The sequence below is a fragment of the Coprinopsis cinerea genome (genome assembly GCF_000182895.1).
Source record: "Coprinopsis cinerea okayama7#130 chromosome 11 map unlocalized cont3.11, whole genome shotgun sequence".
Lineage (NCBI taxonomy): Eukaryota > Fungi > Basidiomycota > Agaricomycetes > Agaricales > Psathyrellaceae > Coprinopsis > Coprinopsis cinerea.
The window spans coordinates 1,399,379-1,426,169 of NW_003307534.1; the positions used below are offsets into that span (position 1 = coordinate 1,399,379).

The following is a 26,791-nucleotide window of genomic DNA, read 5'->3' on the forward strand; positions in this document are numbered from 1 at the left end:
TCTAGTGTGGAGAAAAGACACGTAAATGGAGTGAAGAATGTACCGCCATGGGAAGATTGAACTTCAAAAGACGCAGTGGGGAAGTAGTGGGATAGCTTTCTCGTGATGGCCGGAACCGGGTGTTCGCTTGACTCGAGTAGATAGATACCACAAGGGTGTGTCTAAGGGTGAAAGGAAGCCGTCGTCGGAAGAAAGAATAGAATCGAAGCCAGAAAATGCGGTCTGTTAGAGAGTCTAGGGCATTCGAAAAATCGATAACGATAATCATAGTTAGCAGCAGTGGAATGTGGGGTGGGTAAGGTATGTCGAAAATCGAATTTTTGGTGTGTAATGGCGGTGGAGAGCAGAGAGATACAATGGGAAAGGGAGTAGTGCGCGTGAGTGTAGGATGCCGTATGCCAAGATGCCTGTGATACAATAGCTATAAAACATGGTGCAAAGAACCCAAAACTGAAAGTGAAATGAATAGATAAAGGAAAGCAACAGATGAGGAAAGGAGGCCAGAATAGGGAGTGCACCACCACTGTTCACCGCTGTCGGTATCGTTGCTGGGGTGGATAACGTTGTCGGGTTTGGAACGCGAGTTTTCTTGGGTCCGTGGTGAGTTCTCGAAGACGTTCCATGAGGTCTTTGGCGAGGAATACGGTCTCGTTCTCCTCTTCGTAGCGGATTCGTGAATCGTCTATGCATTCGATGATGCTAAAGTCCGAAGGGTGCACGATGGTGGACTGGTCGAACCGGAAGATAGTGACGAACTCATGTCTGAAGAGGTTGACCTCGACAGGCATAAAAGGAGACATGGGTGCCGTGCACGAAACTTTGAAAGGTAATTGATCAGTCAATTAGTGGGACAAGTACATAAGGGAACTTACTTTGCACCAGACGAGTCTCGCCCTTCACGCGAGCAAATGCGAATGCGGTGTCCTTCATCGGAGGAACGTCGTAGGAGCAGGATGAAGTCGAAGGTGATAATGTGAGTGCTGGCATTGCGGGCGGTTAAGAACGAGAACTACAGCTCGGAAAACCATGCAAGCCTTTATAAGTACATGAAGAACATGCCAGGACCACGAGGGGATCCAAAGGGGATCAGCATTACGAACCGACTTATGTTTCGCGCCCAATTTGGATCATCCATCTTCCATGATGAACGCCGTGATTAGGCACCGAAATACACTCTGGCCCACCGCGATGCGTTCTTGGCAGCTCTTTGGTTCTTTCCACTTTCCACTGTTCTTTGACCTTGTCCTTTGCCAAAGTCAAAGGCGCTCTAGATTGTCAGCACCCCACGTGAGCAGTGACTAGGAGACAAGCGCTCGTGTGGCCAGACCTTCTGCGGAGGCTTCTCTCCAAATATGGCGAGTTCAAGTTGCCGGTTGCCACCTGTGCTCACCTGTGGTGACAAACGATAGAATGGCATCGGTCCTGCATTTAGCACGATTGTCAGGCGAGGAAGAGATCGTGACGACAGCATGCATCGACTGACGTACACGCTGCCAATGGATCGCAAATGTCTCGTGTGTTAGTGGTTGCTCCGAGCCTAAATCAGTCATTTGACTCGTACGCTCTGCTTTCCGCTCAACTCAAAGCTCCCAAAACCCGTCATTCCGAAGTGCAATAGAGTCTAGAAGACTGACATATACATACGTAGGTCCGAGTCTCGGCGGAGGCTTCTCCCTAGACAGGCCCGCGGCACCAAAGCGCGTAAAAGACAATTTGGAAGGAGGATGATAAAATAAAGGGGCCGAATGCTGAGTGTTGGTCCAGCCACATGATTGAAGATGTATGTGCAGAGACACTCGAAGGTCATCTCGACCTTCTTCGTCAGCGCAGCCTGTGAATTCTTCCATGATTTCCGTCTCAAGAGCTGGTCTGATGATGTCCTGGAAGGGAGAAAGGGGTATATGGCAAATCCGCCTATTCCGAGTCTTTGTTGATGCTTGTGACCTCTTGTGCCATATTGCTCCCTATGTTCCCGTGAGTTGTCTTAGAGTCCTAGGGCAGCTTTCAATCAGCAAGGCTCCTCGCAGCGCCTAACGCTAATCACCGACTGTACAGTATGTTGATGCTTATACTGCAGCAGGCGCTATCTTATTCAAACAATCGTGCCGGGGTGGATGTCGCGTTGAGTTGAGGCTCGTCAGAATCCGGGGATCATTGCATGAAGGCTTGATTCAGTATGAGAACACGGCGATCAACAAATGTCCTTTGAAGAGGCAGGGTGTTAGTTAAGCGCCCATTGTGAGGATGGGCCTTCGATGTGGCGCTCAGCGCTCTGGCTACTATCGAAGGTGCGCAAATTTGCATCTGACTACGAAGGCCACTTCATATATCATACTTAGTTTCAGTTGCAAAATGTGCAATTCACCAATGCCCTTTGAAAAAATATGTTTCCGTCGAGGGATCGAACGCGCGGGACGTGACTCATCTGCACGTGCGCCATCACAAATTTCTAGTGAAATAAGTTTTGACGCCGCGCGCTGTCATTCCTTAACCTGAACCTCGACGGCCAAGGTCAAAATATCTTTCGTCGCTGTTGACGAAGGGAAATCTTTTTCCCAATAATGGCCTCTCAAATATGGAACCAGGTCGCTAGGGCCTGCCTTGCTGCTAGTCGCCCCAGGACTGCTCTTTTGGTTCCAACGCTCCGTCAGTCATTTCTGCTGGCGCGAATTCCAAGTCGTAAGTCCCAATTTGCTTTTTCCTGGAAGAATTCTGATCGTTCTGTAGGCTATGGTCTAGTTCAGCCCATTCAACGAGGATTCGCTGTCGAGGCGACGTCGAGAGTGCTCAGGCCAGAGTCGGTCACGCCAGCAAGCGCCGTCAAAGTCGATGAAGATATTTCCGACGACAAGCCGCTCTTCTCTTCGCTGCAAGGCAAGGTTCACGACAAGACTCTCAAGGCTTTGACCCAGTCGCCGTTCCAGTATAACCACATGTCGGTCGTGCAAGCTGAAGTTCTCCCACTTCTCCCCGGTCTTGCTCAGCCTCGCGCAGAAAACCCAGAATCCAAGGACTTGCTGGTCAAGGCCCGAACGGGTACTGGCAAAACCATCGCATTCCTGGTGCCAGCCCTCGAAGCTCGCGTCAAGCAGCTCGAGGACGTCGCTCCCGGAGACCGCAGAGTTCAGCACCGGTACGCGATGGACAACGTCGGCGCCCTCGTCATCTCCCCTACGCGTGAATTGGCGACCCAGATCGTGCAGGAGGCCCAAAAGCTCACCACCCATCACCCTGGCTACCAAGTACCCATGTTCGTCGGTGGCCTTGACAAGAGGCGGCAACTCGAGGCGTTCCAGCGCGGGCGGAAGGATATTTTGGTCGCGACCCCCGGACGTTTGATGGATATGTTGACGGACAGCCGTTCTGGCGTTGCGCAGACACTCAAAAACACCAAGATGGTCCGTTATCTACCCCTTTGAGCCGATTCTATATTCTAACAACTCTTCACAGCTTATCCTCGACGAGGCCGATACGCTGTTGGACATGGGCTTCCGCGATGACATCGAAGCCATCATGCGATATCTCCCCGACACCACCATCCGGCAAACCCTGTTATTCTCTGCCACTGTCTCTCCCCAGATTCAACAAATTGCTCAGAGACATCTTTCAGAGAACCAGCTATTCATCAACTGTGTTTCTGACGACACTTCTCCCGTCCATGCCCACATCCCTCAATACCACACCATCATCCCTAGCCCCAAGGATCAAATTCCTCACGTCCTCCGTCTCATCTTCCAGGACCAGCTGGAACACGGTGACAAGTCCAAGATCATTATCTTCCTTCCCACCACCAAGATGACACAGCTGCTCTCGACCATCCTCTACGAGTTGTCCACCGCCTCGTTCCCTATGACCCGCACGTACACCTACGAGATTCACTCGAAGAAGTCCATGTCCGGTCGCACCAGTGCTTCGAACGGATTCCGCAAGTCGAACCGTGCCAGCATCTTGGTGACGTCTGACGTGTCTGCTCGCGGTGTCGACTACCCCGGTGTCACTCGCGTCATCCAACTCGGCCTACCCTCAAAGCCTGAGCAGTATGTTCACCGTGTTGGACGAACCGGTCGTGGTGGAAGCAATATTGGTCGCGGCGATCTCGTCATCGCCGCTTGGGAACACGAATTCGTGAAGCGCAATCTCAGCCACATCCCTCTCAAACCTCTAACCGTCAAGGACCTCCGCGAGGAGGTCGAGAGCTCCCTCCAACCCAAGGTCGAAGGTGGAAAGCCCCATCACGGTCTAATCCGCTACCAAGACTTGGAACGCAATACTTCTGAGGTCCTCGCCCGTCTCGACGAAGGTGCCGTGTCAGAGACCATGATGTCGCTCCTCGGATTCTATGTCAGCATGATCTCGCAGCTTCGTGCAAGTCCTGAACAGGTTCTCAAGGAGATGCAAGACTGGACTACGCAGGGTCTTGGGCTTACCAAGGCACCCTACGTCTCCGCCGGTTTCTTGCAGAAGATTGGGCTTGGTAGCGCTGCCAGGTCTTCGAGGGGAGGAGGATTCAACCAGCGTCGTCCCTCTCAGACGTTCGGCGCGAGGAGGGAGTGGAGGGATAATGATGGGGAGAGTTCCCGCCGGTCTTCTGGACGAGGCTATATGAGGGACCCTGAGAATTCTGACCGCAAGCCTTGGGAATCGCGTCGTCCTTCGACCAACAAGCCTTGGATCGACCGCCGCCCCGCTTCTGACGGCGACAGGTCCAACGACGATTTCGAAGCCTCCCGCCCCCGATATTCTACGGGACGATACGAACGCGGTGAAGGATACCAGAGCCGGCGTTCCAGGTCTTGGGAGTCGAGGGGCTCCCGCGGTTCAAAAGATGACTTTGACTTCTAAGTCTAGTCTTGGTCCTTGATTACCAGACAAGTTTACCCTTGGTCTGCTTTGTTCAGCATCGGGTTTATTAGTATACCACTCACCCTACTTTATTGGCCTCATATTACCCACCTCACCACTTGCTACATACTGACATAACGACCTCCCTCTGTAATTCATCTTGTATACTATAATCCCGCTAGCTATCGTGATGATTCTTTAGATACTTACTGTACATGCACCTAGAGTAAACCTGCATTTGCCGCCATTTTACCAATGGAAACTGTTTCGGGGAGATTTGATCGTAGCTATTTATGACGAAGTTGTTCTGCCTACTAGCACACATCAGACCATCTACACGTGAGTGGACCAGTACTGCCCTACAGTCTGAGTAGGAGACCAGGGCTCGGTCATCTGGGCTATGTAGGAACAAACGCTCAAGAACGCCTCCAACCAATTGAACTCCCCTTCAGGCATCGGGGAAATGTTCTTGTGCTTTGCCATCTTCTTGAGGTCTGGGTATTCGGGTGCCACGAAGAAGCTAGGCTGCACCGCACCCCCTCGTTCTCTGTACTCTGGGAGGGAGAGCCTCGTGTAAAGAACCCGAGGATGGCGCACACCCGACGTCCTTTCACCTTCCTGGTGGGGGAAGGTTTGGTAGAAGTGCTCAAGGACGAACCGGAGGGCGGCGGGATAGGCGTGAGGAGTTCGCTTTGCCTTGGCTTCTCTGCGTCTCCTCTTTTCCTCCTTCATTATCTTTTTTCTTTTCTTCCGTTCCTCGTCTTCATCCATTGACTTTTTCTCGTCGTCTTCATCCATCTTGTCTTCTTCCACATTGTCTTTGTCCATCCCAGGTGGCTCCAGAAAGAGCTGTTTATCAACATTCGAAGGAGGGAATCGATGAAGGACTTTGAGGAATGTCCTCAGGACTCTGAAGCGCCAGCAGAGGTTTGTCAGTGACTGACCATCGGATATGAAGGGATGTGCTCACCGGTCGTGGGGGATAATATAAAACTGTGGCTGAGCAAAGATCGACCTTGCAACCCACCGATTATCAAGGATCTGCCGGACAGGCATGCGGGCAGCCTCTCGCCTCAAGTACTCCACTCGGTGCGAAGACCTTTTCACCCCCTGGCTCTTCTCGCAGCAGGTCCTAAGGACCCCCGGATAGCGTTCCAACAAATTCGCCATTCTCTGCAACTGGTTGATCTTGGTCGTGTTCAGCAGAACCTCCGCTTGGTCAATGATTTCGTACACCTTTTCGACCTCGCCGAGCGAGGTGAAGTCCCAAAAGTCTGGGTCCGGGATTGGTGTCTTGGATTGTGTGCGGAGGACGGGGAGGAAAGGCTTGTATGCGAGCATCTCCTTCCTGACCTCCCTTTGGATCCATACCACGACTGTTTCATATTTCTCTTCCTTCGGCTTGCGCTGAAATTTTGCCACCTCGATGAGCGTCGTATCGGGGTCTTTGTCGAGATAACGGATGCGGGGATGTGGGTCCCTACGGCGGGCGCTACAGATCTTGAGGTAGAGCTTGAACCACCCCTTGACGCTCTTTAGTCCCAAGTCGGATTGAAAGATCTTCCTGAGGCCAGCGTGCATCAAGACACAATCATCCACATAGGGTATGTCGTGGTTGGAAATCAGCTCGAGGACCTTGATGACGGTGAGATCGTCGAGGATTTTGATCACTAGTTCTCGTGGAAGGCGGGTGAGGCGATGGGCAACTGCGTGGTAGCGAAGGTTGTGGGCAGTCATCATAGGTGACTTCAGAGAGAGAAGGTGTAGAGTGGGCTGAGGGGTAAAGAAAGCCAGGCTGGATGGCAAGCAATCGTCAGTCAGTGGGAAAACCGGGGTCGCCGCAGGGGACTAAATCCGTCACTGCCATCAAATTAGTGAGGGCGATAATCACCGCATGCTGGGGGTTCTGCTTGTGCGAGACAGACTCTAGTAGAGGGCTGCCTGACGATGGCTTCTGCAGCCTATAGGTAGCTAAGAATAGCTGATCACGACTCGGGCGCCTAAATCCCTCAGCCTGGGAAAATTGGGCTGGTAGGCGCTTAAAATACCCTCCAGACTTCTCTAGCCCCGTCGTCCGAGTCGCCAACGCTCAGGCTGTACTCCCCCTCACTCTTTCCTAGCAGGCGGCCCGGCGGGGAATAAGGGCGCGATTAACATTCACCGAGGACACAATAGCCTGGGTTTTCTGGACTTCTGATGGGGTTGTGCTCCACGACCCCATCTTTACAGAATGTCAAGCCGGTGCGGGTCGCAAATCAAATAAGCGGAAGTAACTGAGACTTGTTACATATGGATCTGGCACTTCTTCCAGAAAGCGAAGCGCTGGTATTCCCTGTTCCAAGATAACCCAAGGCCCACACATTCTTTCACGGGCGAGAAACAACTTCGAGGAGTATGAGCTTCTTTTCATTACATACCATAGCTCGGAAGAACCTCGTTTCTCGGGCGCGTCCGCATTGGATGTACCTCAACAGATCCGAAGACGCACCCTTGGGATCCTCTGCTTCGCCCCAGACCGTGAGGGCCTTGGAAAGGACCGTTCTAGTGGTATGGCTCTGTCTCTGGCCTCAAAGCTCGAAGATCGACAAGGGTCCACCTGCACCTGCCAACCCCGTCCCGCTTTCAGATGGCTGACCGTAATTTCTTGGAACACGCTGACCACCTCAGCCGAGCAGGTCCTGCGACAGCATTGAGGTGCTGAGTTCTTGTCAGCACAGTGTTGCGTCAGGACCCGTCGATGGGGCGTTTTATTCTCCAGACCAGTCGACTATTTCAGGTTTCCCAACCGATCGATAGATAGGAAGGCCAGTTTCGTCAAGTTCTCTGGATGTCGGCACCGCTGACAGGTAATTTCCGGCCTATCCGTGTGGTTACGATATGGACATGGCAATGCATTCAGATTTCAGAAGTGCCATTTCCTGGCGTGGGCTAGCCACAATTCACGCATTTGGGTGATCCCAGGTGATCCCTGTGGACGAAGAATCCGTAGCCCGGAGATTCTAGTAGGCCGCCGACCACTCGCGATCAAACACATGCTAATCTTTGCCTATTTCCAGCCAATTCAACGCTTCTTTGGGTCCGAGGATTTCCAAATCTGGCACCACAAACACCAGCACCTTGCGGTCATCTGCGATGATGATACAATCGTGGGGTACATGGACGTTTGACTGTTGCTCGATTGACTGCGACTAGGATACTACCTCCGCGAGCTTTATCACAAGTTCCATTTGAGCTTCCTTCTCACTTGTTCTCAGAGTTTTCGTCGGACGAATGAATAGAAGCATCGGCTTTCATGGCCGCCAGCGACCGCCCCTATGCTCGGTCTCCAGTCTCCCCATTCGGTTGCAACCACGTTAATTTAAGTTTCTTGAACCGAGAGGAACTCAGTGAAATTTCAAGTTGAGATCAATCTTGTCAATGGTACGCAGAGGCTCGGATTCACCCAGTTGATCAAAGATACGTAGCTAAAGATTGACAGCTACCCCATGCCCCGCATTTGCCACCCCCGCACTGAACAGCAATTTTACGTTGTCTGGAATTCCAAAGTCGAAAGCCCCACATCCTCCCACCAACGAAATCCCACGGCAAGGTTCGCTGAGCAAGATTCCAGCCGCATGATTACCGAAAAGGATCTTCAGCGTGATCTTTCTGATGTCTCTAAACCATGACTGTGACCACACCGTTCAGACTCTAGTCCTTCCATCTCGCTACTGGTCTCTAGTCGTGCGCTACTGGATTCCAGGGCTGTGAGTTGGTCGTCTTGGGACTCACCCCTGCAGGATGACTTGGGCATCGGGCGAGCGTAGATTTACGAGGGCTGGTGAAGAGCCGAAGCTGGCCTCAGAAATCGAAGCAGCTCAGAGGTAGGCATGTGGAATACCATCCATGTTGGTTTTCTCCCACAAGAGCGCTCTCAATACGGCAAACCATTGTCGAAAATTCGTCGAACTCGACGGAAACAGGAACGCCCAATTGATGCCAAGGTAGCAGCGATTTCTATTGCTTCTCAGCGCCAGCCATCTGTTCTGTGGATATCTCTCGGACTTTCTGAACCATCCCCATTCTATAGATGTTTTCTCCATGGCGTATGCCTTCAGGTGGCCTCCTCGTACGTCTTCCTGGTAGCCTATGCGAGTTACCGGGTCCCTGTTAAGGTAAGCAACCAGTTGCAAACCCTATAAAAGCAACAGTCGCTCTCGCTGGACTGGATTCTTCAAGGCGACATCGACCATGAAGTTGCCACAGCTGTGGACAGTGTCTCTGTCCCTCTTCGGGCTGTTCCTTGCCCTCACCTACGCCTCTCCCGCCCCTCAGCATGTCAAGCGGGCACCTCAGGTCTCCTTGATCAACCACTCGTACAGCAACGCCGTACTCTCTGGAACGATCAATGTAGGTTTCCTATTCCACTCACGACCCTTACAGAGTCCCTTGAACATCCCTTTGGATTTGTATAGGTCCAAAACATCGCCTATTCGAAAGTGGTAGAGGTCGTCTGGGCCGTCGGCGACAGCTGGAGCGACTCCCAAATCATCCCGGCCACCTACACTTCATCTGGATCCAACAACTTCGAAACCTGGGCTTTTTCCGGCAGGGCATCTGGCGCTACTCAGTTCTACATCCGTTACACCGTCTCTGGCCAAACTTACTACGACCCCGGCAACTACCAGAACCACCAAGTCAACCGACCCCCGTCAAACTCTCAACCTCCAGTTGTCACTAGTTCGACCGCCGTGGTGCCGCCGCCGACTTCCACGACCGCTCCTGCTCCCCCACCTACTGGCACTGTCGCACCAGGCAATCTTCCTCCCATAATTCCTGCCAACATCCCTTATGAAGCCCCCGCCACTCCCCCTACTGGATGCAACAACTTCAACGGCCTTGATAACTGCCAGGGCAACAGCCATGAGATGGCTGCTTCATCCGAGCGTCGTCGATGGCAAACCCCTCCTCGCGGTGACCCAGCACACGAGGAGTCCTTCCAGGATTACAGTCACCTCGTTGGTTACGCCGACATCCAGTACAACTCCGCCCGCAACGCCGCTGTTGTCACCGTCAACGCTGCACACAAAGAGGGTGCCACCTTGACCTACAGCTTCAACGGTGCCGAGCAGTCTTCGCCCATCTTCCAGGTCACCAACAGCCTCCAGACTGCTTTGGCCATCACCGTCACTAGCTCCGATGGTAAGAAGTTGGTCCTCGAGCCGATCAACTTCTTTTGGCAGCACCAATCGCTGTCCGCCGCTCAGAGCAGCTTCAACAACGGCCAGAAGGGAGGTATCGTCGAGTTGTTCGGATGGCCCTGGAATGACATTGCCAAGGAGTGCGAGTTCCTGGGCAAGGCTGGTACGCCTTTGCAGTCTTCTCCAGTTTCGAGTGTTGTATTGACGCCCTGCTTGCAGGATACATGGGTGTCAAGGTCTGGGCTCCTAATGAGCACGTCTGGGGTTCTCACTACTATGAGCCCGATGGCCAATTCCGTCCCTGGTATTTCGTGTAAGTCACTGCTCAACCGCTTCAACGAGTGCCTCGCTAACCCGGTCCTTCGCAGTTACCAACCTGTCTCATACCGCCTGCAGAGCCGCATGGGTACTCGTGAAGAGCTTCGCAACATGATTAACTCCTGCCGTCGTGCTGGTGTTCGAGTCTACGCCGACGCTGTCATCAACCACATGTCCGGCCAAGGAACTGGTACGCTTACCACCTAAACTTATATCGCATCAGTCTCATTCCCTTTGAAACAGATATCCAGAACCACCGCGTCGGCAACTGCGAACTGTACAGCGGACACAACGCGACGGAAAACTCTCCCTATTACACCTCTGGCAACACCTTCCTCATCAACCCCTTCACCGGCACTCGTCCCACCCTCGAGTTCCCCGCTGTCCCCTACGGTCCCACCGACTTCCACTGCGAGCGCTCCCTCAACAGCTGGACTGATGGCATCGTTGTCACCAAGGGCTGGCTCGTCGGCCTCACCGACCTCAATACCTCCAAGCCCTACGTCCAGGACCGAATCGCCACCTACCTCACCGACCTCCTCTCCATCGGCTTCTCTGGCTTCCGTGTCGATGCTGCTAAGCATATTGGCCCTCAAGACATGGCTCAGATTCTCGCCAGGCTCAAGAACAAGATGGGCGGTTCGCTCCCTGATGATTTCATCACCTGGATGGAAGTCATCATCGGTGGTGAAGCTGCGCTCATGGCTTGCAGCGGAGGTGAATGGAGCTGGTACACCAACTTTGACAACAAGATGAGGGCCGCTGGTCTCAGCAACGAAGACATCCAGAAGGTTAAGATCTGGAGTTCAGGTAAGCATTATTTCCCTTGGAATGTGAATTCGAGCTCACCGATGTCCATTAGACTATCCCAAGGAGATGCCCATCTGCGGTCATTGGATCCTTCCTCCTTCCCGATTTGCCATCCAGAACGACGACCACGACCAGCAGAACGACGTAAGTCAACCGTTCATCGTCAATCGAGAGGGATGTACTGACGGACGGTCTGCAGGGTTCCTCCTCTCGTGACATGGCCGACAAGGGCTCTGTCCTCATCAAGGAGAAGAACGTCGCCGCTCACCGCAACTTCGAGGTCAACCTCTTCGCCCGCCGTGACAACGACTGGCACATCAAACTCATCCTCTCCTCCTACATGTTCATGCCCAACGGCGGCTCTGGCTTCCCCGACGGCTTGAGTGACTGCTCTCTCCACTACACCGGTAACCAGAACATCAACGGATGCAAGGGTGTGCCCAAGGACACTGCCTACGTTGCCAATGCCTGTGGATACACGATGCAGCCCGGTAAATATACCAGACCTCACCGTGATATCAGCATCATCAACGCGATGAGAGGCTGGGTTGGTCTTGGTCCTACCAATGCTAATGCTTTGGGTATCCCCGGGTGCCAGTGATTGGTTTGAAAAATAAATATAATACACGCGTATTACCCGCCTTGTAGTTAATCATCGAGCGAGCCCCTTTTCTTTTCTTCGTTCAAACTTGTATTATGTAGCACGGCCTGAATTTGAATAGTCTTTGCTGCTCGAAGTATACCCCCGACATGGGAGGTTGTGTTTAGGTCTAGACTCGACCAAGGGCCTTGTTCAAGAGTTCAACGACCTTGGCTGCAGATCCGAAAGACGCAATGTAACCTGATCCAGCATGTCTAAAGTGGGGGGATGAGAACTGCAGCAAAACACAGGGAGGACGCGATTGCTTACCCGTAGTTGTGGATGACAGGAATCTTCTTGTCACTGGAAGGCGACGTCTTAATCTCAGTTGCCTCGATCCGCAAGCCACCCTTCCTCCCTGGCCTGAACCCACAGCCTTCCTCGACGACCAGAGGCAGAAGCTCCTCAACCGTCGGTACCTCCCCCTTCCGAAGATTAGGAGGCACGAGCTCCGGGCACAACTTCAAAGTACGTTCGAGGATATCACGCGTCGTCTCCGGACGAGGTGTAGGGTACCAATCGTCCTCACCCAACGTCCCACCCAAAATCACATCCCCACTCCTCCTTGGAATAACGTATGTCCACGTCTTGTCCTGACTCCATGTCCTCCCAAACTTGATCCACGGGGCCCTAACCAGCACCGTCTGTCCTCGAATCGGGTACATGTCATGGTCCTCCACACCACCCAAATGTCTAGCCGCGAGCCCGACGCATACGACGATGGCGTCGGGGGGTGTGGGTGTAGCATCTCGGTATTTGCGTTGGAAAGCTTCGAGGAAGGGCGTCACACCGTTCTCGGCGAGCTGGGAGAGGTGTTGGACAGAACCTCGGACGATCTTGCCGCCACGGGAGAGGAACTTGGTGAGGAGGTAGTTGAGGTAGAGAGGGGTGTCGATTGTGATGGTTTGGAAAGTTTCACCACCTTGAGCGCCTTCGATGAGTTCCTCTTTCGAGAGCTTGCGGAACTATGTGTGCCAATTCACATTCAGATTGCGTCATTAAAGCAGCGCAGGAAATTGTACATACCTCGGGCATGTGCTGGAGAGGACTGGGATCGGACCTGGGGTACCCAAAGTATTCGGTTTGTTGGAGTCTCATAAAGCAACCTTCAGCTTCTCCGGCTTCAGAAAGCTTCCACATTTCGTGGAACGTCTGCACGTCGAGAGCTACTCGCATCCCTCAGCTTCCGAGCATGGGTCTTCTGGATTGAAAGGATCCGTACCATGGCGAGGGTCATCCAAAGATGCAAAGCTCACATGATGGGCCCCCTAATAGCAGATGGACGACCTTTCGTTAATCGACAGTGCAGTCAATCGCTGGAGCCACTACTCACCGCCCACTGACTGGTATATTTGATAGACTTTGGATCGGTAGGAAAGATTTCAGCTACAATCGTAACCTGATAGCCCTCCTGCTCCTGGATCTTCAAGGCCGTGGTCAGCCCGATAACCCCTAATTCAGCCGTAAACGTCGAATTCCTATCGAAGCAGGTACTAGGTACTCACCGGCGCCTAAAACAATGATAGACTTGCCTCCAGACATCTTCAAGCCCAAAGTGAACGTCGTATACGAAATCAAGCAAGATATTCGGGTTCAAGTTGGGGGACGCAGGATAAAATGGGTGAAATACACCCTTGACAGCGAGCACTCCCGAGTCCCACTCCGCACCACGACGGAACCACAAGGTTCAAGGAACAACTGAGACCCGTCTGTCTCCCACCACATGCTTCTTCTATTGTGATGCTAATTAGAATGGCGATAAGGGGTGCTGGGGAGATCTGAATCAAGGCGAGAACGACAAAACCATGGAATCCGAACCCGATGCAGCCGATTCCTGTTCCGGCCGATGGAATGATGGCATCACGATCTCTCGGAGAGCTTACTCGTGGGCGCTTAAACTGCAACCTCGGACTGTTGGGTGGGTTCAATCCTTGTAGCCCCCCAGGACTCCAACTCATGTCGATCCATCCCCACCATGTCGACGACGGGACTAGGGCCATTGAACCGACTGGACCCTGCACCCGACGAGGATGGATGACGGGACTCGCCCTCTTGAAGCTGGGATATATAAACCGTCCATTTCTCGACATGTTCTTCCAATCTGACATGCTCTTCCCATCTCCCCCACTTTTCATCCCCCCACCTCCTGCCTGCCTGCCTTGTTTCGACAAATAATTGCTGCGCACGTCGCATACCATTGCCAATGCTTTCGTTCATGCTAACCATCCGAGTGACAGCTGCTCCAAATGCAAGGAGCACACCAATTCTTTGGAACACTATGATCAATGCGTTCAACACGTCGCGTCCGTTCCTTCCCCCGATTTCATGCACAAGCGCGAGGTCCATCGTGACATGAGAGGCAAGCTCTCATGGCCATGGTGTGCACTCAAATCCGACACGTTCTCGGGAATTGTAACTTTAAATGATCGCCACCATGCCTTTTCTGCCTGGGCCAAAATGGTTGGCCGAGTATTGCCAGACCTTACAGAACGAAGAGAACGACTTAGTGCAAGAAACATGTCTCAAATACACACAGAGGGATGAAAAAAGAAAAACCAACGATGGGACTCGAACCCACAGCCTCTGCCTCTTTTTGGGCGCTTAACCCAAGGATAGGAAAGCAACGCACTACCATTGTGCTACGTTGGCTTGTGGAATGGACGGTGGCTGTTGCACTGTGATCGCCGAATGCGGTGTCCGAAATTGCAGCATCGCCTGATTCTCCGCAAAGTCGTCCGAGAATTGAGATTGGGTCGTGCATAGCGTTTGCCCCATCTGCGCCTCTTTTTCCTCAACCACCACAATCTCCTCAGCGCCGTCGTTTCACAAGAGTCGCCTCAAGTCGCTGTCGGACGCCTTCTGAACGTCTTATTTGCCCCCAGGAAAATGTCGACAGATCTTGGGTTGGACCCTTCAGATCCCCTCAACCTTCTTCTCCACAATTCACAAAACACAGACTCGAATATGGAGGAATCGGGGGTTTCCCAGAACGACGGCGCCAGCCCCCCAGACTGGGCACAGCTGAGCTCGCTGTGGGACGGCACAGACTCTGGTGTTGGCTCCCTCAAGCCATACCCGGATCTCATGGACTTTTCAGAGCTTAATACGCTCCCAATGGATATGGACTTCAACCCAGCAATGGCGCTAGAACCGGGTAGCCTCAACTCATTCAACCCAAGCATCCATTTCTCGTACGAGGAAGCCCAGGCATTCCAGAACGTCTCAGCAGAGATGATTCCACCCCAGTTCTCATTCACCTTCCAAGCCGCCCTCAACGCCAGTGACAGCAGCTTCTCCTCGTCAGCTCCGTCATTGTCGCCCCCAGAGTCGCCAAATAAAGAACGCAGGCTCAGTGTCGCGTCGTCATCATCGTCATCCGGAGTTTCGTTGTCCCCCGTACTCGAGTCCCTCGCCAGTCCGTCGTCGTCAACCAGCTACGCGAGCAGCGATGCGCCATCCCCGCCCTCGGTCAAGGCCGAACCCAAGGGCTCGCCAGCTTCCAAGCCCTTGGACCCCGCTGCAGAGATTGCAGAAGCAGTCCGCCAGAGCGCGGGCGTCATGCTCGCCGTTCCCATGTCGGCCGACCTCTCGAGCCAGGTCCTCGCTCAATCAATCGCCATGGCTGGTAAGTATACAAAAAGTCTAATCTAAATAACCTTTCGCTTATCATCGGTACAGCCCAGAATAAACCTTCACTACCCCGAATGCCTCGCTCCACCCCTCGCTCCCCCATCTCCTCCAGCTCATCGGCAGCGTCAACACCCCCACCAGCAACCCCGCCCATGTCCCAGGCACTCCCCAACAAGCTCACCATCGACGCCAAACCCATCTCCACCGCCTCTTCATCGTCTTCATCTAGCTCACTATCCACGCCGACCAACGCCATGCCCCCTCTCGCCTCCGCTACCTCAACTACGGGCACCCGACCCAAGACCTCCCACACCACCATCGAACGCCGCTACCGCACCAACCTCAACGCCCGCATCCAGTCCCTGCGCATGGCTGTCCCCGCCCTCCGCGTCCTCGAAGACCGCGACGGCGGTAACGGAAAGAAAATCAAGAAGAATCTAAAGGACGGCGTTTACCTCAAGGGCGCAGGAATCGGTATCGACACCGAGGACGGCACCACGGTCGATGTCATTGACGAACGCGGGTTCGTGGACGGCGTCAAGGTCGCACGCAAGTGCAGCAAGGCGAACGTCCTCGGTAAAGCCGTCGAGTACATCCGCGTGCTCAAGAAGCGTGAGATGCGGCTCAAGGCTGAGCAAAATGGGTTGAAAGCCTTGGTGTGCGGTCTCGTTGGGGGACCTGCGCTCCTCAAGGAGTGGGAGCAGCGGTGGAGAGAGCAGTTTGGCGGTGAGGAGAAGGATGAAGTGGAGGGAGAGGACGCGGAGGAGGAGGATAGTGATGACGAGGAGGGTGATGAGGATGATGAAGTGGGCAGGAAGAGGAAGCGCGCCAAGACTTCCGCCCCGGCGAAGAAGCCCGCAGAGAGGAAGCCTGCGCCTCCTGCCGTCGCACCCGTCCTCCCCGCCGAGTTAGGTGTCCCAGGCGGCCCCGCGGTTCCAGAGAAGAGGAAGCGCGGACGCCCGAGGAAAGTCCAACCCCCTCCTATCCCGGTGGCTACCCTCGCTCCCCATATGCCGCACCAACAAGCGGCTGCCCTGCACCAACAACAATTCCAGCAGCAGCAACATCAGCTTCAGCTTCAGCAACAGCATCAACAGCAGCAGCAAGCCCAACCTGACCAAGTAATGCTCCCTCCCAATGTCCAACCTCAAGGCCAAGCGCCGCAATACATGCTCGCCGTGTTTGCCTTGTTCTCGTTCTTCAACTCGCCCATCACCTCTCAATACACTTCGCAAGGGAGCAGTCAGCATAGTGGTATGGTGTTGACACCTCCACTTGCGCTTGCTCCGGAGATCGTGTCGCAGCTCGTACCGCCCGCTCCTGCAGAAAGCTCGTCGAGGTTCTTGCAGATGGGGTGGGCGTGGAAGGATTACTTCCAGGTTCTCCACCTTGCTGTGTCGGTTTTGGTACTGGGAACGTTTTTGTGGAGTTGGTTGGGTTTGACGTTGAGGAAGAAGCGGGAGGAGAGTAAGAAGCCTGAGGCGGTTAATTGGACCCAAGTCTGTAACGAAGCTGTTCTCAAGGGTATGTGCTATCCATTTATTGGCCTCGACTATGTTCTAATGTTTTGTGTGCAGGAGAAACTGGTTCACTCTCAACGATCTCCCTAGCAGGGATGTACCACGCTCTCTCGTCCAAGACAGCTACGATCTCCCAACTTACCTCCCTCTCCCTCGCCATCCATACCTCCGGTGGCCCTCTCTCCCTCCTCTCGCGCTTCAAAGCCCACTCCCTCTGGAACACCGCTAAAACGCAGTCCACGCTCCTCCATACCAAGCGTTCACTCACCCCTCCTGCCAAGACCGTCGAGAAACTCGTGTTCGAGTCGTTCACGCTCGAAGAGGCTGTCAAGACTCTCGAAGACGCTTCGGAGCGGGATAAAACGAACGGCGAAACCCCTCTCGAGCCTATTGGCGTTTTGGGCGCTGTCCTCGTGAAGCAGAGGGTGAAGCAGCATTTGGGTGTGCTGTTCGTCGAGGCTGTTAGTTTGTTGCAAGACGAGGTTGTGGTTGTTGCCGAGAAGGAGGATGGGAGGGATCAAGAAGAGGAGGGCAAGAAGTTTGAAGTTGAGGTTCGGAGGACGGTTGAAGCTGCGAAGGAGCTTGGAGGGTGGATTGAGCAGCTCGGGCGGACGCTTGAGAGGGTGTGGAAGTCGAGTTCCCTAGTCGACGTGGAGGATCTGCCTTTCTCCTCTCCCTCTCCCTCGTCCTCTCCAACGGAAGACGAATCGAGTGAGAATGGAATTGAAGGAGAGATCCAGTCGCTTCTTACTGCCCTTGTGCTGTACCGCAAGTTGTTTAGTGGGACGACGACGCCGACTGTTTCGTCGCTTTTGATTAGTCCGCCGCCTAGTCCTACTGGGCGAGTTGCCAAGGATGGAAGTGTGGGAGGAGGAGGAGGGGCGCTGCTTTCGTTGAGGAAGGCGTTGGGTAGTCGGGTGTTTGAGGATGGGGATAAGGAGGGTTCGATGGAGGATGCGAGGGATAAGGTTGTTGATTTGATCGTGGATACTGAGAGGAGGGGGAGGAGTGTTACGCCTTTGGCGTAGATGCTTCATGCGTTGCGTACCCCCGGTCTCGGCTACTGCTCCGCGCTGTCTCTCCCTTCCCTGTTATGCTATGACCTTCCTTTCGAATTTCCTGCTCTCTCCGAGTCTTTTTCTGCCCACTTTTATTGGATCTTTTATTTATGTATCACCCTCCCTCGTACGTACTCTCTACATATATCGAATGTTTGTAAGATTGTAATCTCCCTCTTTCGTTTCGCGTACTGATTTGATTATACTGAACGACTAACGTATAAAGTAAAGTAAATAAGAGTGGGGTGGGTGGTGACCATTATTAGACACTGCTACCTCGATGAAAGTAGAACCGGATTGTTTCGTGTAGCTTGGATTATTCTTTTCTTCCCTTTCGACTGTTCCCTCTTTCAACGACTCCTTGACTTTGTGACGATCTCGAACGCCTTTTAGTTTACTTTTTTTTATCGTAGTGTGGTGGATGAAACGAGTAATTGAATAGACTGGATTCGCCTGCTTGCATCTAGCCTGGTTGGTTTTACGTTGGACAATCTGGATACCTCGCAGCTAGAGCTCTCTGGACCTCGATGAAAGCCACGAGCGAACGTTTGCCATTTTGCGTCCGCAGCGCGGTGTACCCCCATTTAGGGGCCGCGATCAGTGACAAATAAAGTGGGACGTTTCCTCGATATCGTGAGTCGCCAGCGCAGGTTACCGTCTTACCTACCACTCTCTCTGTCGTCCACCATGGCTGTCGGTGCGTTTCCCCCCATTTCCATCTCCTTCTGCAATATAAACTAACTGTATGGTGTTGTACTCTAGATTACAGCCTATTTGGAGGCGCGGAATCCCTCGATGAGGGTCGAACGCTGACTGGACAGACATGGGATGGTCGTGCGCCGCGCAGGACGTTTGCGGCGAAGGAGGGATCTAATCCTGATGTGTATGCGCATACGAAGCCGCCTATGGATCCTAAGGATTTCTTGTGGCTTATGACGGAGGAGCCGCATCGAAGTCGGCGCATGGCGATTATGAAAGCTCACCCCGAGGTGTGTGACCCCATCCAACCCCGCACCTCAGAAGGAATATACTAAACTTCTTATGTGACCAGGTAACAAAACTAATGGGCCACGAGCCGCTCACCAAGTGGGTCGTCCTGGGCGTCGTATCCCTCCAACTCGCGTGCGCCATCGCCCTGCGCAACACCTCCCCGCTCTCGCCATGGTTCCTCCTGACGGCCTACGCCATCGGCGGCACCGCGAACCACAACCTCTTCCTCGCCATCCACGAGATTACGCACAACCTCGCGTTCAAGGGTATCGCCCCCAACAAGCTCCTCGCCATCTTTGCCAACCTGCCTATTGGGATACCGTATTCGGCGGCGTTCAAGGGGTATCATATTGAACACCATAAATTTATGGGACAGGATGGGATTGATACGGATTTACCGACCAAGGTCGAGTTGATGTTGTTGAATAATGTGTTGGGGAAGGTGTTCTTTGCGTGCGTCCTTCTTCTCTACTCTGTTGGGTACAACGGGTGTTGACTTACCGACGACAACCGTCACATAGAACATTCCAAATCCTCTTCTACGCCCTCCGCCCAACCTTCATCCGAGCACAAAAGCTCACAAAATGGCACGGCCTCAACATCCTTGCGCAGCTCATCTTCGACTACGCCCTCGTCTCCCTCTTCGGTCTCAAACCCCTCATCTACCTCATCATGTCCTCCTTCTTCGCGGGCAGCCTGCACCCCTGCGCCGGCCACTTTATCGCGGAGCACTACCTCTGGGACGGCCTCGAGCAGGAGACGTACAGCTACTACGGCCCCCTCAACATCCTCGCTTATAACGTGGGGTATCATAATGAACACCATGATTTCCCGTCGATTCCGTGGACGAGGTTGCCGGCTCTTAGGAAGCTTGCGCCAGAGTTTTATGATACGATCCCGTCGCATCCGTCGTGGCCGATGGTTATTGTTAATTTTATTAGGGATAAGGAGGTGGGGATTTATGCGAGGGCGAAGAGGCTTGCCAAGGGGGCTAAAGTGTGTGCGGTGGATGATGCGGATAAGTGCGAGTAGAGGTGGGGCGTGACGTTGTTTGAATTCGTGTTTCTATGGACTTGGGTTTGGTGGTAATTTATCATTCGAGTTAATGTTTAAAGGCAGAGTTTGCTCAAATCTTGAATCTGGTTTCGTTGATTTGTTCGCGTTTCACGAGTGTTGGAAGCAAAATGGGGAGCGACAGCTTAGCATGGTGCAGCTACAGTGAAAATCCCATTTTACAGGGTGCTTTTCGAGGGGAAGTCTACAGGTAGTCGCGACTCACTTCGACCAAGTACTCGAAATCAATTTTATCGGTTTACGTTTAAAATTGCCAGTCTTATTAATAGACAGGACGTCCGGAAAAGACGTTAAGCGCCCACACCAAGCGCCTTAAAGCCTACTCCCCGACCCCTTCCCATCATCCACAACACAAACCAACACGCCCTCCCCAACGACGACGCCCACCCTAATCCCCTTGCCAACTTTCGAAATATACCCATCAAACGGAGCCACAATCGAGTTCTCCATCTTCATCACGCTGAGGACGAGAACCGTCTCGCCCTTCCTCACTCTCCTCTTTCCAACATCCCCATCCCCACCTGTGTCGTCCGCGGTTTTGGAAGCATCCACCAAGGCAGGATGCAGCTCTACAATCTTACCAGTCAACGGGGTGCCCACATGCGCAGGGTTATTAGGGTCCGCCAACTCGAACGACCCAGCGTCCACCGCCGCCGACGACGATTGCGCCAGACTAAACGCAAAGGGTGTAGGCGTGAGAGAGGTTTGGAGTGTCCCTGAGAGCGCGTCGGGGAAGGCGTTTTGGCCGATTGAGGAGAGGGTTAGGGTGTGTTTGGTTGTGGGGCCTGGCGTGCCTGAGGAGGGTGTGGGTGAGAGGGTGAGGTGGAAGAGGGCGCCTGGTTGGAGGAAGGCTGTGGCTTGTCCTCCGGTGGAAGTGGAGTTTGAGGTGGTTGAAGATTGGATGGCGGTTGAGCGTGTCCGTGCGGTGGATTTGGCACCGAGGTCGAGGACTTGTTGTAAATTCCGTTCTAGCCAGAGGGTATCGATGTTTCCAGAGTTCCAGTCGGGATGGGCGACGACGCCTGCGAGAACGGGTAGGTTGGTCTGCACGGTGCTTCCGACACTAAACTCGGCCAGTGCTCTCAAAGCCTTCTGGTTCATCTCTTCGAAGCTCGACGCGCGTACGATGATCTTCGCTAATAAGGAATCGAATTCGGTTCCTACAATCCACTCGGTGGAGCCTGCATAGGGACCGTTGGATAACCAGGTGTCGATGCGGATGCCGCGGCCGGCTGGCCAGATTACGTCGGATGGACGGATTGTACCAGGTGAGAGTTGGAAGGATTTGAGAGGGTCTTCGGCTGTTAGACGGAGCTGGATCGCGCTGGATTGAGGAGCGGGGAAGGGTTGGTCTAGGTTAAGGTCCTTCAGGGTTTTGTTGGTGAATAGTTGTAGTTGGGCGCGGACGAGGTCGACGTCATTTACTTCCTCTGTTACAAAGGTCAATACGAATCTGGGAGGGAAGGAGGAATTGTGAACGAACCAGTGATGGTATGCTCGACCTGAACGCGGGGGTTAATCTCCAAGAACACCCAATTCCCCGTCTTCGCGTCGACGAGGTACTCAAAGGTGCCCAAACCGTGGTACTTGAGGTGTCGGGCGATCGTAATCGAAGCATCGAGCAACGGCTGGACCATCGCCCGACTCAACCGCGACGGGGCGACCTCAACCACCTTCTGGAACCGCCTCTGCACACTGCACTCTCGCTCCCAGAGGTGGTTCACGCTTCCGGTGCCGTCGCCGATGATTTGGACCTCGATGTGTTTCCAGCCTGGACCCGTAAGCGCCTTTTCGGCGAAGACTTGTTTGGAGGGGCTTTCTCCCAGACACCTATTCGCGGTGGTTCTTTAGTGTAAGTGTGTGATGGAAAGGAGGAGTGGGATTTAATATACCGTTTGAAAGCTTCCTCGACTTCAGTCTCCGAGTTTACAACTCGAATTCCGCGTCCTCCGCCTCCATCCAGGGCTTTAATCATAACCGGATACCCAATTTCCTTCCCAAAGCCCAGTACGTCTGCAGCGGATTTGACGTGTGTCCCAGGCGCAATTTGCACACCTAGCGAAGTGGAGAGTTCTCTAGAGAGCATCTTATCGCCCGCGAGACGCAGCGCCTCCTTCGAAGGACCGATAAAGACGACCGGTGGACTCAGAGATGCGAGTGCTTCTGGTAAACTCGGGTTCTCGCTCAGGAATCCATAGCCAGGGTGGACGTGGGTGCATTTAGTCCTTTATTTAAACAATTGTCATTAGAATATTGGATAATAGCGATAGTTGGAATGAAGGGTAAGAAATTTAAAAACGCACTCTTGAGCAACTTTAGCGATGGCGGCAACGTTCAAAAAGTCGGATGCTCCCTCGAGTTTGACGGATTCTTGAGCGTAGCTGGCATGGTTCGCGTCTCCTTCAGTGTATACAGCGACTGTGTCCCATCCTAGTTCGATTGCAGAACGGAGAATCCGGATGGCGACTGTGCATTGTGTATGTGTGTGTGGTGGTCAGTGAACAAGTCCAAATGATTCGGATTCCGGCTTGAATGCGCGAGAGGATTTGGTCTCGCGGCGATCAAGGCACCGCGAGCTTGACCATCGACCGCGACGACCACGACATATAGAAGGACTTACTTTCACCACGGTTTGCGACGAGGACTTTTGGCATTCTGAATCTCTGTAAAGAGGAAGACAGACTCAGGAGATTGAAGCCTTCCCGGGTGGTATTCACGTTAACAGTGACAGGCGTTCTTGAAAAGACCCCTGTCGGTATCCGGGTGTCATGAAAGCCGAGTTTCAGGGGAAATCTGGGGAAATGGATTCCCATTTACCGCTTTACCGTTCAAACGTTTGGCTTTTTGTGTCATTTACGTTGACCGTTGAAGAGTGTTCCTGAACGTCGCGCTATCTTGCACTCGAGGTACTCCCAACGACTCGGACATCGACCATCAGAGGACAAGATGCCTTCAGACTCGTCCAGCAGCAAACCCGCCAAACGCGTTGTGGACGACAAGGAGAGTTGGGAAGTGCGTAGGTCCATGAATTGAATACCAAGGTTCCAAAATGCTAATGATAAGTTTGCGTTTCCGTTCACAGTACCCTCTATCCCAACTCAAAGCCCAGCAAGCTTTGGTACGCTCTCCGAACCTCAAAGATCCAGGCTACATCCGCCAGAAAGCCAACAAGAAACTCTGGGTTCGCGAACGTATCGACGGCATCCTCGATAAAGACTCTTTCGCGGAAGTGGGCTCTATCTCTGGGAAACCGATCGTGGATCCCAAGACTGGGGAATTGGTTTCGTTTACACCCGCGTACGTCTCCTGGCATTGTCTTTGAGAAATGACATTGCTAATGGGGTGTGGAATAGGAATAATGTTACTGGTTGGGGAAAAGTGGATGGTCGGAAAGTCTTCGTTACTGCTGATGACTTTAGTGTGAGAGGTGGACATGCGGATGGCGGGATTATGAACAAGCCGATTTATGGAGAGGTTTGTCTCTTCGTCCAATATCTCTGCGTGCAATAGGCTTACTTGGCTTCCAAGGTCCTTGCCCGGAGAGCTAGAGTACCCTTGGTAACCAACTATCCGCCTCTCCCCACCACTCAACCCTTTGCTGAACGATGACAGATTCGACTCCTTGACGGCTCAAGCGGAGGAGGAAGCGTTGCATTGTGTAAGGGCTTACCTATTCCCAAAGGCTGAAACCGTGTCCTCACCCTCAGCCTAGATCTAACAATGGGCGCGACTTACATCCCCCAAATGAACATCCTGTCAAGAACAATCGAGGCTCTCTCAGTCGTCCCCGTCGTCTCAGCTCTACTTGGCCCCGTAGTCGGACTAGCCTCCGCCAAAGCCTGCCTAGGCCACTTCAGGTGACTTTCACTCCAACCCTCCTCGGCACACACCCTAACCATCCCACAGCGTCATGGTCAAAGACCTCAGCCAACTCTTCGCAGCCGGGCCCCCAGTCGTCAAACAAGCAACCTTCGAAGACCTCTCCAAGGAGGAGCTAGGCGGGTGGGAGATCCACGCACGGAACGGCACAGTCGACAACGTCGCCTCCTCCGAAGCGGACGCCTTCAGACAAATTCGGGCTTTCCTCTCCTACCTGCCTTCCTCCGTCCTATCGCTACCTCCCGTCCTGCATTCCACTGACCCAGTGGATAGAAGGGAAGAAGAATTGTTGAATATTATCCCGAGGAGACGGGCGAGGCCGTATGATATTCGACGGGTTATTCATTTGATTGTGGATCGTTTGGAGGGTGGTGAGAGTACGTTCTTTGAGATTGGGGAGCATTGGGGGAGGAGTATTGTTACTGGGTTTGCGAGGCTTGCTGGGAGACCTGTTGGAGTGTTGTCGAGTGATTGTAAAGTCAACGGAGGTCTGTCCTCGTGTTTCTTCTGCCTGGGCTACCAGATACTTAATAATTGGGCAGGTGCGATCGACGCATTGGGCAGCCAGAAGACCACCAAGTTCGTCAACCTTTGCAACCACTTTGGGTACGTACTGCTCTGTTTCCCTCTCGTTTACATACTTAAACAAAACTGTAGTGTTCCCATCCTGAACTTGGTAGACCAACCAGGCTTCGCCATCGGTAAGCTCCTCCACTCCTCACCCCTCCCTACTGCAACTTGAACTAATCAACCTCTCCAGGCTCCCAAGCAGAGCGAAACGCGACAATCAAACACGGCGCCGCCACCATGGTCGCCCTCTACCACGCCACAATCCCCATCTACACCACCATAATCCGGCGCGCGTTTGGGGTCGCCGGGTGCGCCTTTGCCGACCCCGAAGACGGGCGCGGCGTGCGCGTCGCCTGGCCCTCGGGCGATTGGGGCAGCCTCCCCCTCGAAGGCGGTATCGAGGCGGCGTATAAACGCCAGCTTGAGAATGCTGGATCGCCGGAGGCGAGGGAGAGGATGATGGAGGAGTTGTTGGGCAAGTTTGAGGATGTGAGGAGTCCGATGAGGACTGCGAACCAGTTTGGGATTGAGGAGATTGTTGATCCTAGGGATACGAGGCGTTTGGTTTGTGAGGTGCGTCGTGTGTTATTTTTATTTTTTTTATTTTTTTTTTTTTTTTGGGGGGGGGGGATTTTGGGGTGGTGAATGGTGTGCTGATGGCGATGGAATTGTAGTGGATTGTCCATGTTTATGAACATGTTCTTCCGCCGCTTGTTGCGTACAAGCAGGCGACGTATGGACCGGATGGCGTGTTGAATGGCGGTCGGGCGTATAGGTTGTAGATCTTCCACTGCGAGAGTTGGAATACTGTGTAGCAGACGGTGCACTGTCGTCGAATGATAAAGCCATATTGAATATAAACGGTTATGTTGTACAGAATCACTTGGCTTCATTAGGCCTCAGGCGGGTATGTAATTTCTCTTTTGTTTTGTAACTTCTGCGATGTATTTGGGTCACTAGTACATGCCGTATGCCCCTATGTTTAAGCACCCACGAGTTTCGGGCGGTTCGGGTGGAGCACTCTCATCTGGACAACTTGGAGCTGTAGCGCACATGCGTTGCCAGGCACAGGGCAAAGCGGAAGATCGGAGAGCAATGGAGAGCTTGAGGGAGTTCCCAGAGTCCTCAGGTACCCATGATTTGCTGCGTCCACGGTAGCTCCCGGTAGCTCCTGGTGCCTTGAAGTTGTTGGCGGTAGGGTGACTCTAGCCTTCGTTCCGAGTCCGTAATGTGATATTATTCAGAGTTGCCTTTGGACATTACTAACCAGACTTGAAGGCTTCGCAAGTTGTCCGAACCTGGTCTCGTATGCAGGGCCGGAAATGGTGTTTACTGATTGATCGAACACACGGCCGCCACCTTCGTCATGGCTGCACCACCGTTCGAATTGACTTGTGGGAAGCGGCCGCCAGGCGCCGTGTTTCCGAGCCAGAATGGCCCGCACCAGATCTACTACGCCTCACGCGCACTGCGCAAGCCGCTGAGAGCGTTGGATCAGAGACCGGCAACTGTCAGTGAGCTACAGGAAGGAAATGAAATATCTCAGAAGGGCTTACCAGCACTGCGCTGCATTGCTCATGCGCACTGTGCAAGCCGCTGTTTGCTTATATTCCGTCTGGCCTCTGCGATAGGCTCGTTCTAAGGATTATTTACCCTCAATGCCATCACTCGCAAATCCATTGAGTAGCGCTTGGAGGGATGGCTCCCGGAGATTTATACCAAAACAAGTAACTTCGGAGATTCGATCACCGAGTGCCGGTCGAACGTAGGTTGATGCTGCTGTCTGAACTGTCTGAATGAACCCGATCCATCCTGGCTCGGAAGGGCACGGACAGGAGAAAAGAGACAAAGGCGGGCAGAAAGGGAAAAAAAAAACGGGGGCGAAGGCGATGAGGCACGGCGACGCACGATTTAAAAAATAACGCCGGTTGGGGGGGCGGGCATGGCGACAGGCGCAGTGATGCTACGGGGTCAACTCCGGGGAGAGGGCCGAGGGCCGGTGGGAGGGTCGCTGATGGTGCTGTACAAATGAACCCGATCCATTCTGGCTCGGAACATCAACAGCAATCGACGAGCGTTTGGTGCTCCTTGTATTTTGGTCGGGAGAAGGGCTATTCAGGAAAGCGTATATGGATTTCCAGCAATTGGAAAGGGATCTTTGCACATCCTCGAGGCCCCAAAATCACGCTTTGATGCCCATCGACGCGCTGTGCCTTGGCCCTTGCATTTCTTCACTCCAGTAAAAGTGAGTGGATTTAAAAGCCTCGATAGAAATCCTTG

At 53.3% G+C, this 26,791-nt stretch overlaps 9 protein-coding genes and 1 non-coding gene across 10 annotated transcripts; 5 read left to right on the forward strand and 5 right to left on the reverse strand.

The window, feature by feature from the left end:
- Positions 1-14: 14 nt before the first annotated feature.
- Positions 15-1,060, reverse strand: CC1G_05519 (hypothetical protein). The gene is made up of 2 exons (XM_001838914.2): positions 873-1,060; positions 15-817 (listed from the first exon to the last, which is right to left on the reverse strand). The coding sequence occupies exon 2, from the start codon at positions 688-690 to the stop codon at positions 271-273; it is 420 nt and encodes a 139-aa protein (XP_001838966.2). The 5' UTR covers positions 691-817; positions 873-1,060; the 3' UTR covers positions 15-270.
- Positions 1,061-2,561: 1,501 nt separating this feature from the next.
- CC1G_05518 (RNA helicase) lies at positions 2,562-4,842 on the forward strand (the record flags this gene model as incomplete). Its single annotated transcript, XM_001838913.2, has 3 exons — positions 2,562-2,679; positions 2,728-3,398; positions 3,451-4,842. The coding sequence occupies 3 exons, from the start codon at positions 2,562-2,564 to the stop codon at positions 4,840-4,842; spliced, it is 2,181 nt and encodes a 726-aa protein (XP_001838965.2).
- A 333-nt stretch (positions 4,843-5,175) lies between these two features.
- On the reverse strand, positions 5,176-6,579 carry CC1G_05517 (hypothetical protein; the record flags this gene model as incomplete). Its single annotated transcript, XM_001838912.2, has 2 exons — positions 5,176-5,752; positions 5,813-6,579. 2 exons carry the CDS (start codon positions 6,577-6,579, stop codon positions 5,176-5,178), a joined length of 1,344 nt encoding a protein of 447 aa, XP_001838964.2.
- A 2,493-nt stretch (positions 6,580-9,072) lies between these two features.
- Positions 9,073-11,751, forward strand: CC1G_05516 (alpha amylase; the record flags this gene model as incomplete). The annotated part of the gene is made up of 7 exons (XM_001838911.1): positions 9,073-9,231; positions 9,297-10,185; positions 10,242-10,335; positions 10,391-10,530; positions 10,584-11,150; positions 11,203-11,294; positions 11,350-11,751. The coding sequence occupies 7 exons, from the start codon at positions 9,073-9,075 to the stop codon at positions 11,749-11,751; spliced, it is 2,343 nt and encodes a 780-aa protein (XP_001838963.1).
- Positions 11,752-11,920: 169 nt separating this feature from the next.
- On the reverse strand, positions 11,921-13,332 carry CC1G_05515 (D-amino-acid oxidase; the record flags this gene model as incomplete). Its single annotated transcript, XM_001838910.1, has 6 exons — positions 11,921-12,005; positions 12,061-12,755; positions 12,817-12,956; positions 13,013-13,058; positions 13,124-13,242; positions 13,296-13,332. 6 exons carry the CDS (start codon positions 13,330-13,332, stop codon positions 11,921-11,923), a joined length of 1,122 nt encoding a protein of 373 aa, XP_001838962.1.
- Positions 13,333-14,343: 1,011 nt separating this feature from the next.
- Positions 14,344-14,439, reverse strand: CC1G_20249. Its single transcript has one exon. It is a non-coding gene; the product is annotated as a tRNA-Arg (tRNA).
- Positions 14,440-14,676: 237 nt separating this feature from the next.
- Positions 14,677-17,968, forward strand: CC1G_05514 (hypothetical protein; the record flags this gene model as incomplete). The annotated part of the gene is made up of 3 exons (XM_001838909.1): positions 14,677-15,415; positions 15,469-16,944; positions 16,998-17,968. 3 exons carry the CDS (start codon positions 14,677-14,679, stop codon positions 17,966-17,968), a joined length of 3,186 nt encoding a protein of 1,061 aa, XP_001838961.1.
- A 686-nt stretch (positions 17,969-18,654) lies between these two features.
- CC1G_05513 (dihydroceramide delta(4)-desaturase) lies at positions 18,655-20,020 on the forward strand (the record flags this gene model as incomplete). The annotated part of the gene is made up of 4 exons (XM_001838908.2): positions 18,655-18,695; positions 18,761-18,987; positions 19,050-19,441; positions 19,510-20,020. The coding sequence occupies exons 1-4, from the start codon at positions 18,686-18,688 to the stop codon at positions 20,018-20,020; spliced, it is 1,140 nt and encodes a 379-aa protein (XP_001838960.1). The 5' UTR covers positions 18,655-18,685.
- A 354-nt stretch (positions 20,021-20,374) lies between these two features.
- On the reverse strand, positions 20,375-22,716 carry CC1G_05512 (carboxylase:pyruvate/acetyl-CoA/propionyl-CoA; the record flags this gene model as incomplete). The annotated part of the gene is made up of 5 exons (XM_001838907.2): positions 20,375-21,492; positions 21,546-21,892; positions 21,955-22,287; positions 22,366-22,480; positions 22,683-22,716. The coding sequence occupies 5 exons, from the start codon at positions 22,714-22,716 to the stop codon at positions 20,375-20,377; spliced, it is 1,947 nt and encodes a 648-aa protein (XP_001838959.2).
- Positions 22,717-23,008: 292 nt separating this feature from the next.
- On the forward strand, positions 23,009-25,293 carry CC1G_05511 (propionyl-CoA carboxylase; the record flags this gene model as incomplete). Its single annotated transcript, XM_001838906.2, has 9 exons — positions 23,009-23,074; positions 23,145-23,359; positions 23,416-23,536; positions 23,675-23,720; positions 23,775-23,919; positions 23,969-24,547; positions 24,599-24,642; positions 24,702-25,084; positions 25,186-25,293. The coding sequence occupies 9 exons, from the start codon at positions 23,009-23,011 to the stop codon at positions 25,291-25,293; spliced, it is 1,707 nt and encodes a 568-aa protein (XP_001838958.2).
- Positions 25,294-26,791: the final 1,498 nt, after the last annotated feature.

Excerpts from the sequence above, each read along its gene's own strand:
- CC1G_05519 (XM_001838914.2), bottom strand. The coding sequence starts at position 690 with ATGCATAGACGATTCACGAATCCGCTACGAAGAGGAGAACGAGACCGT.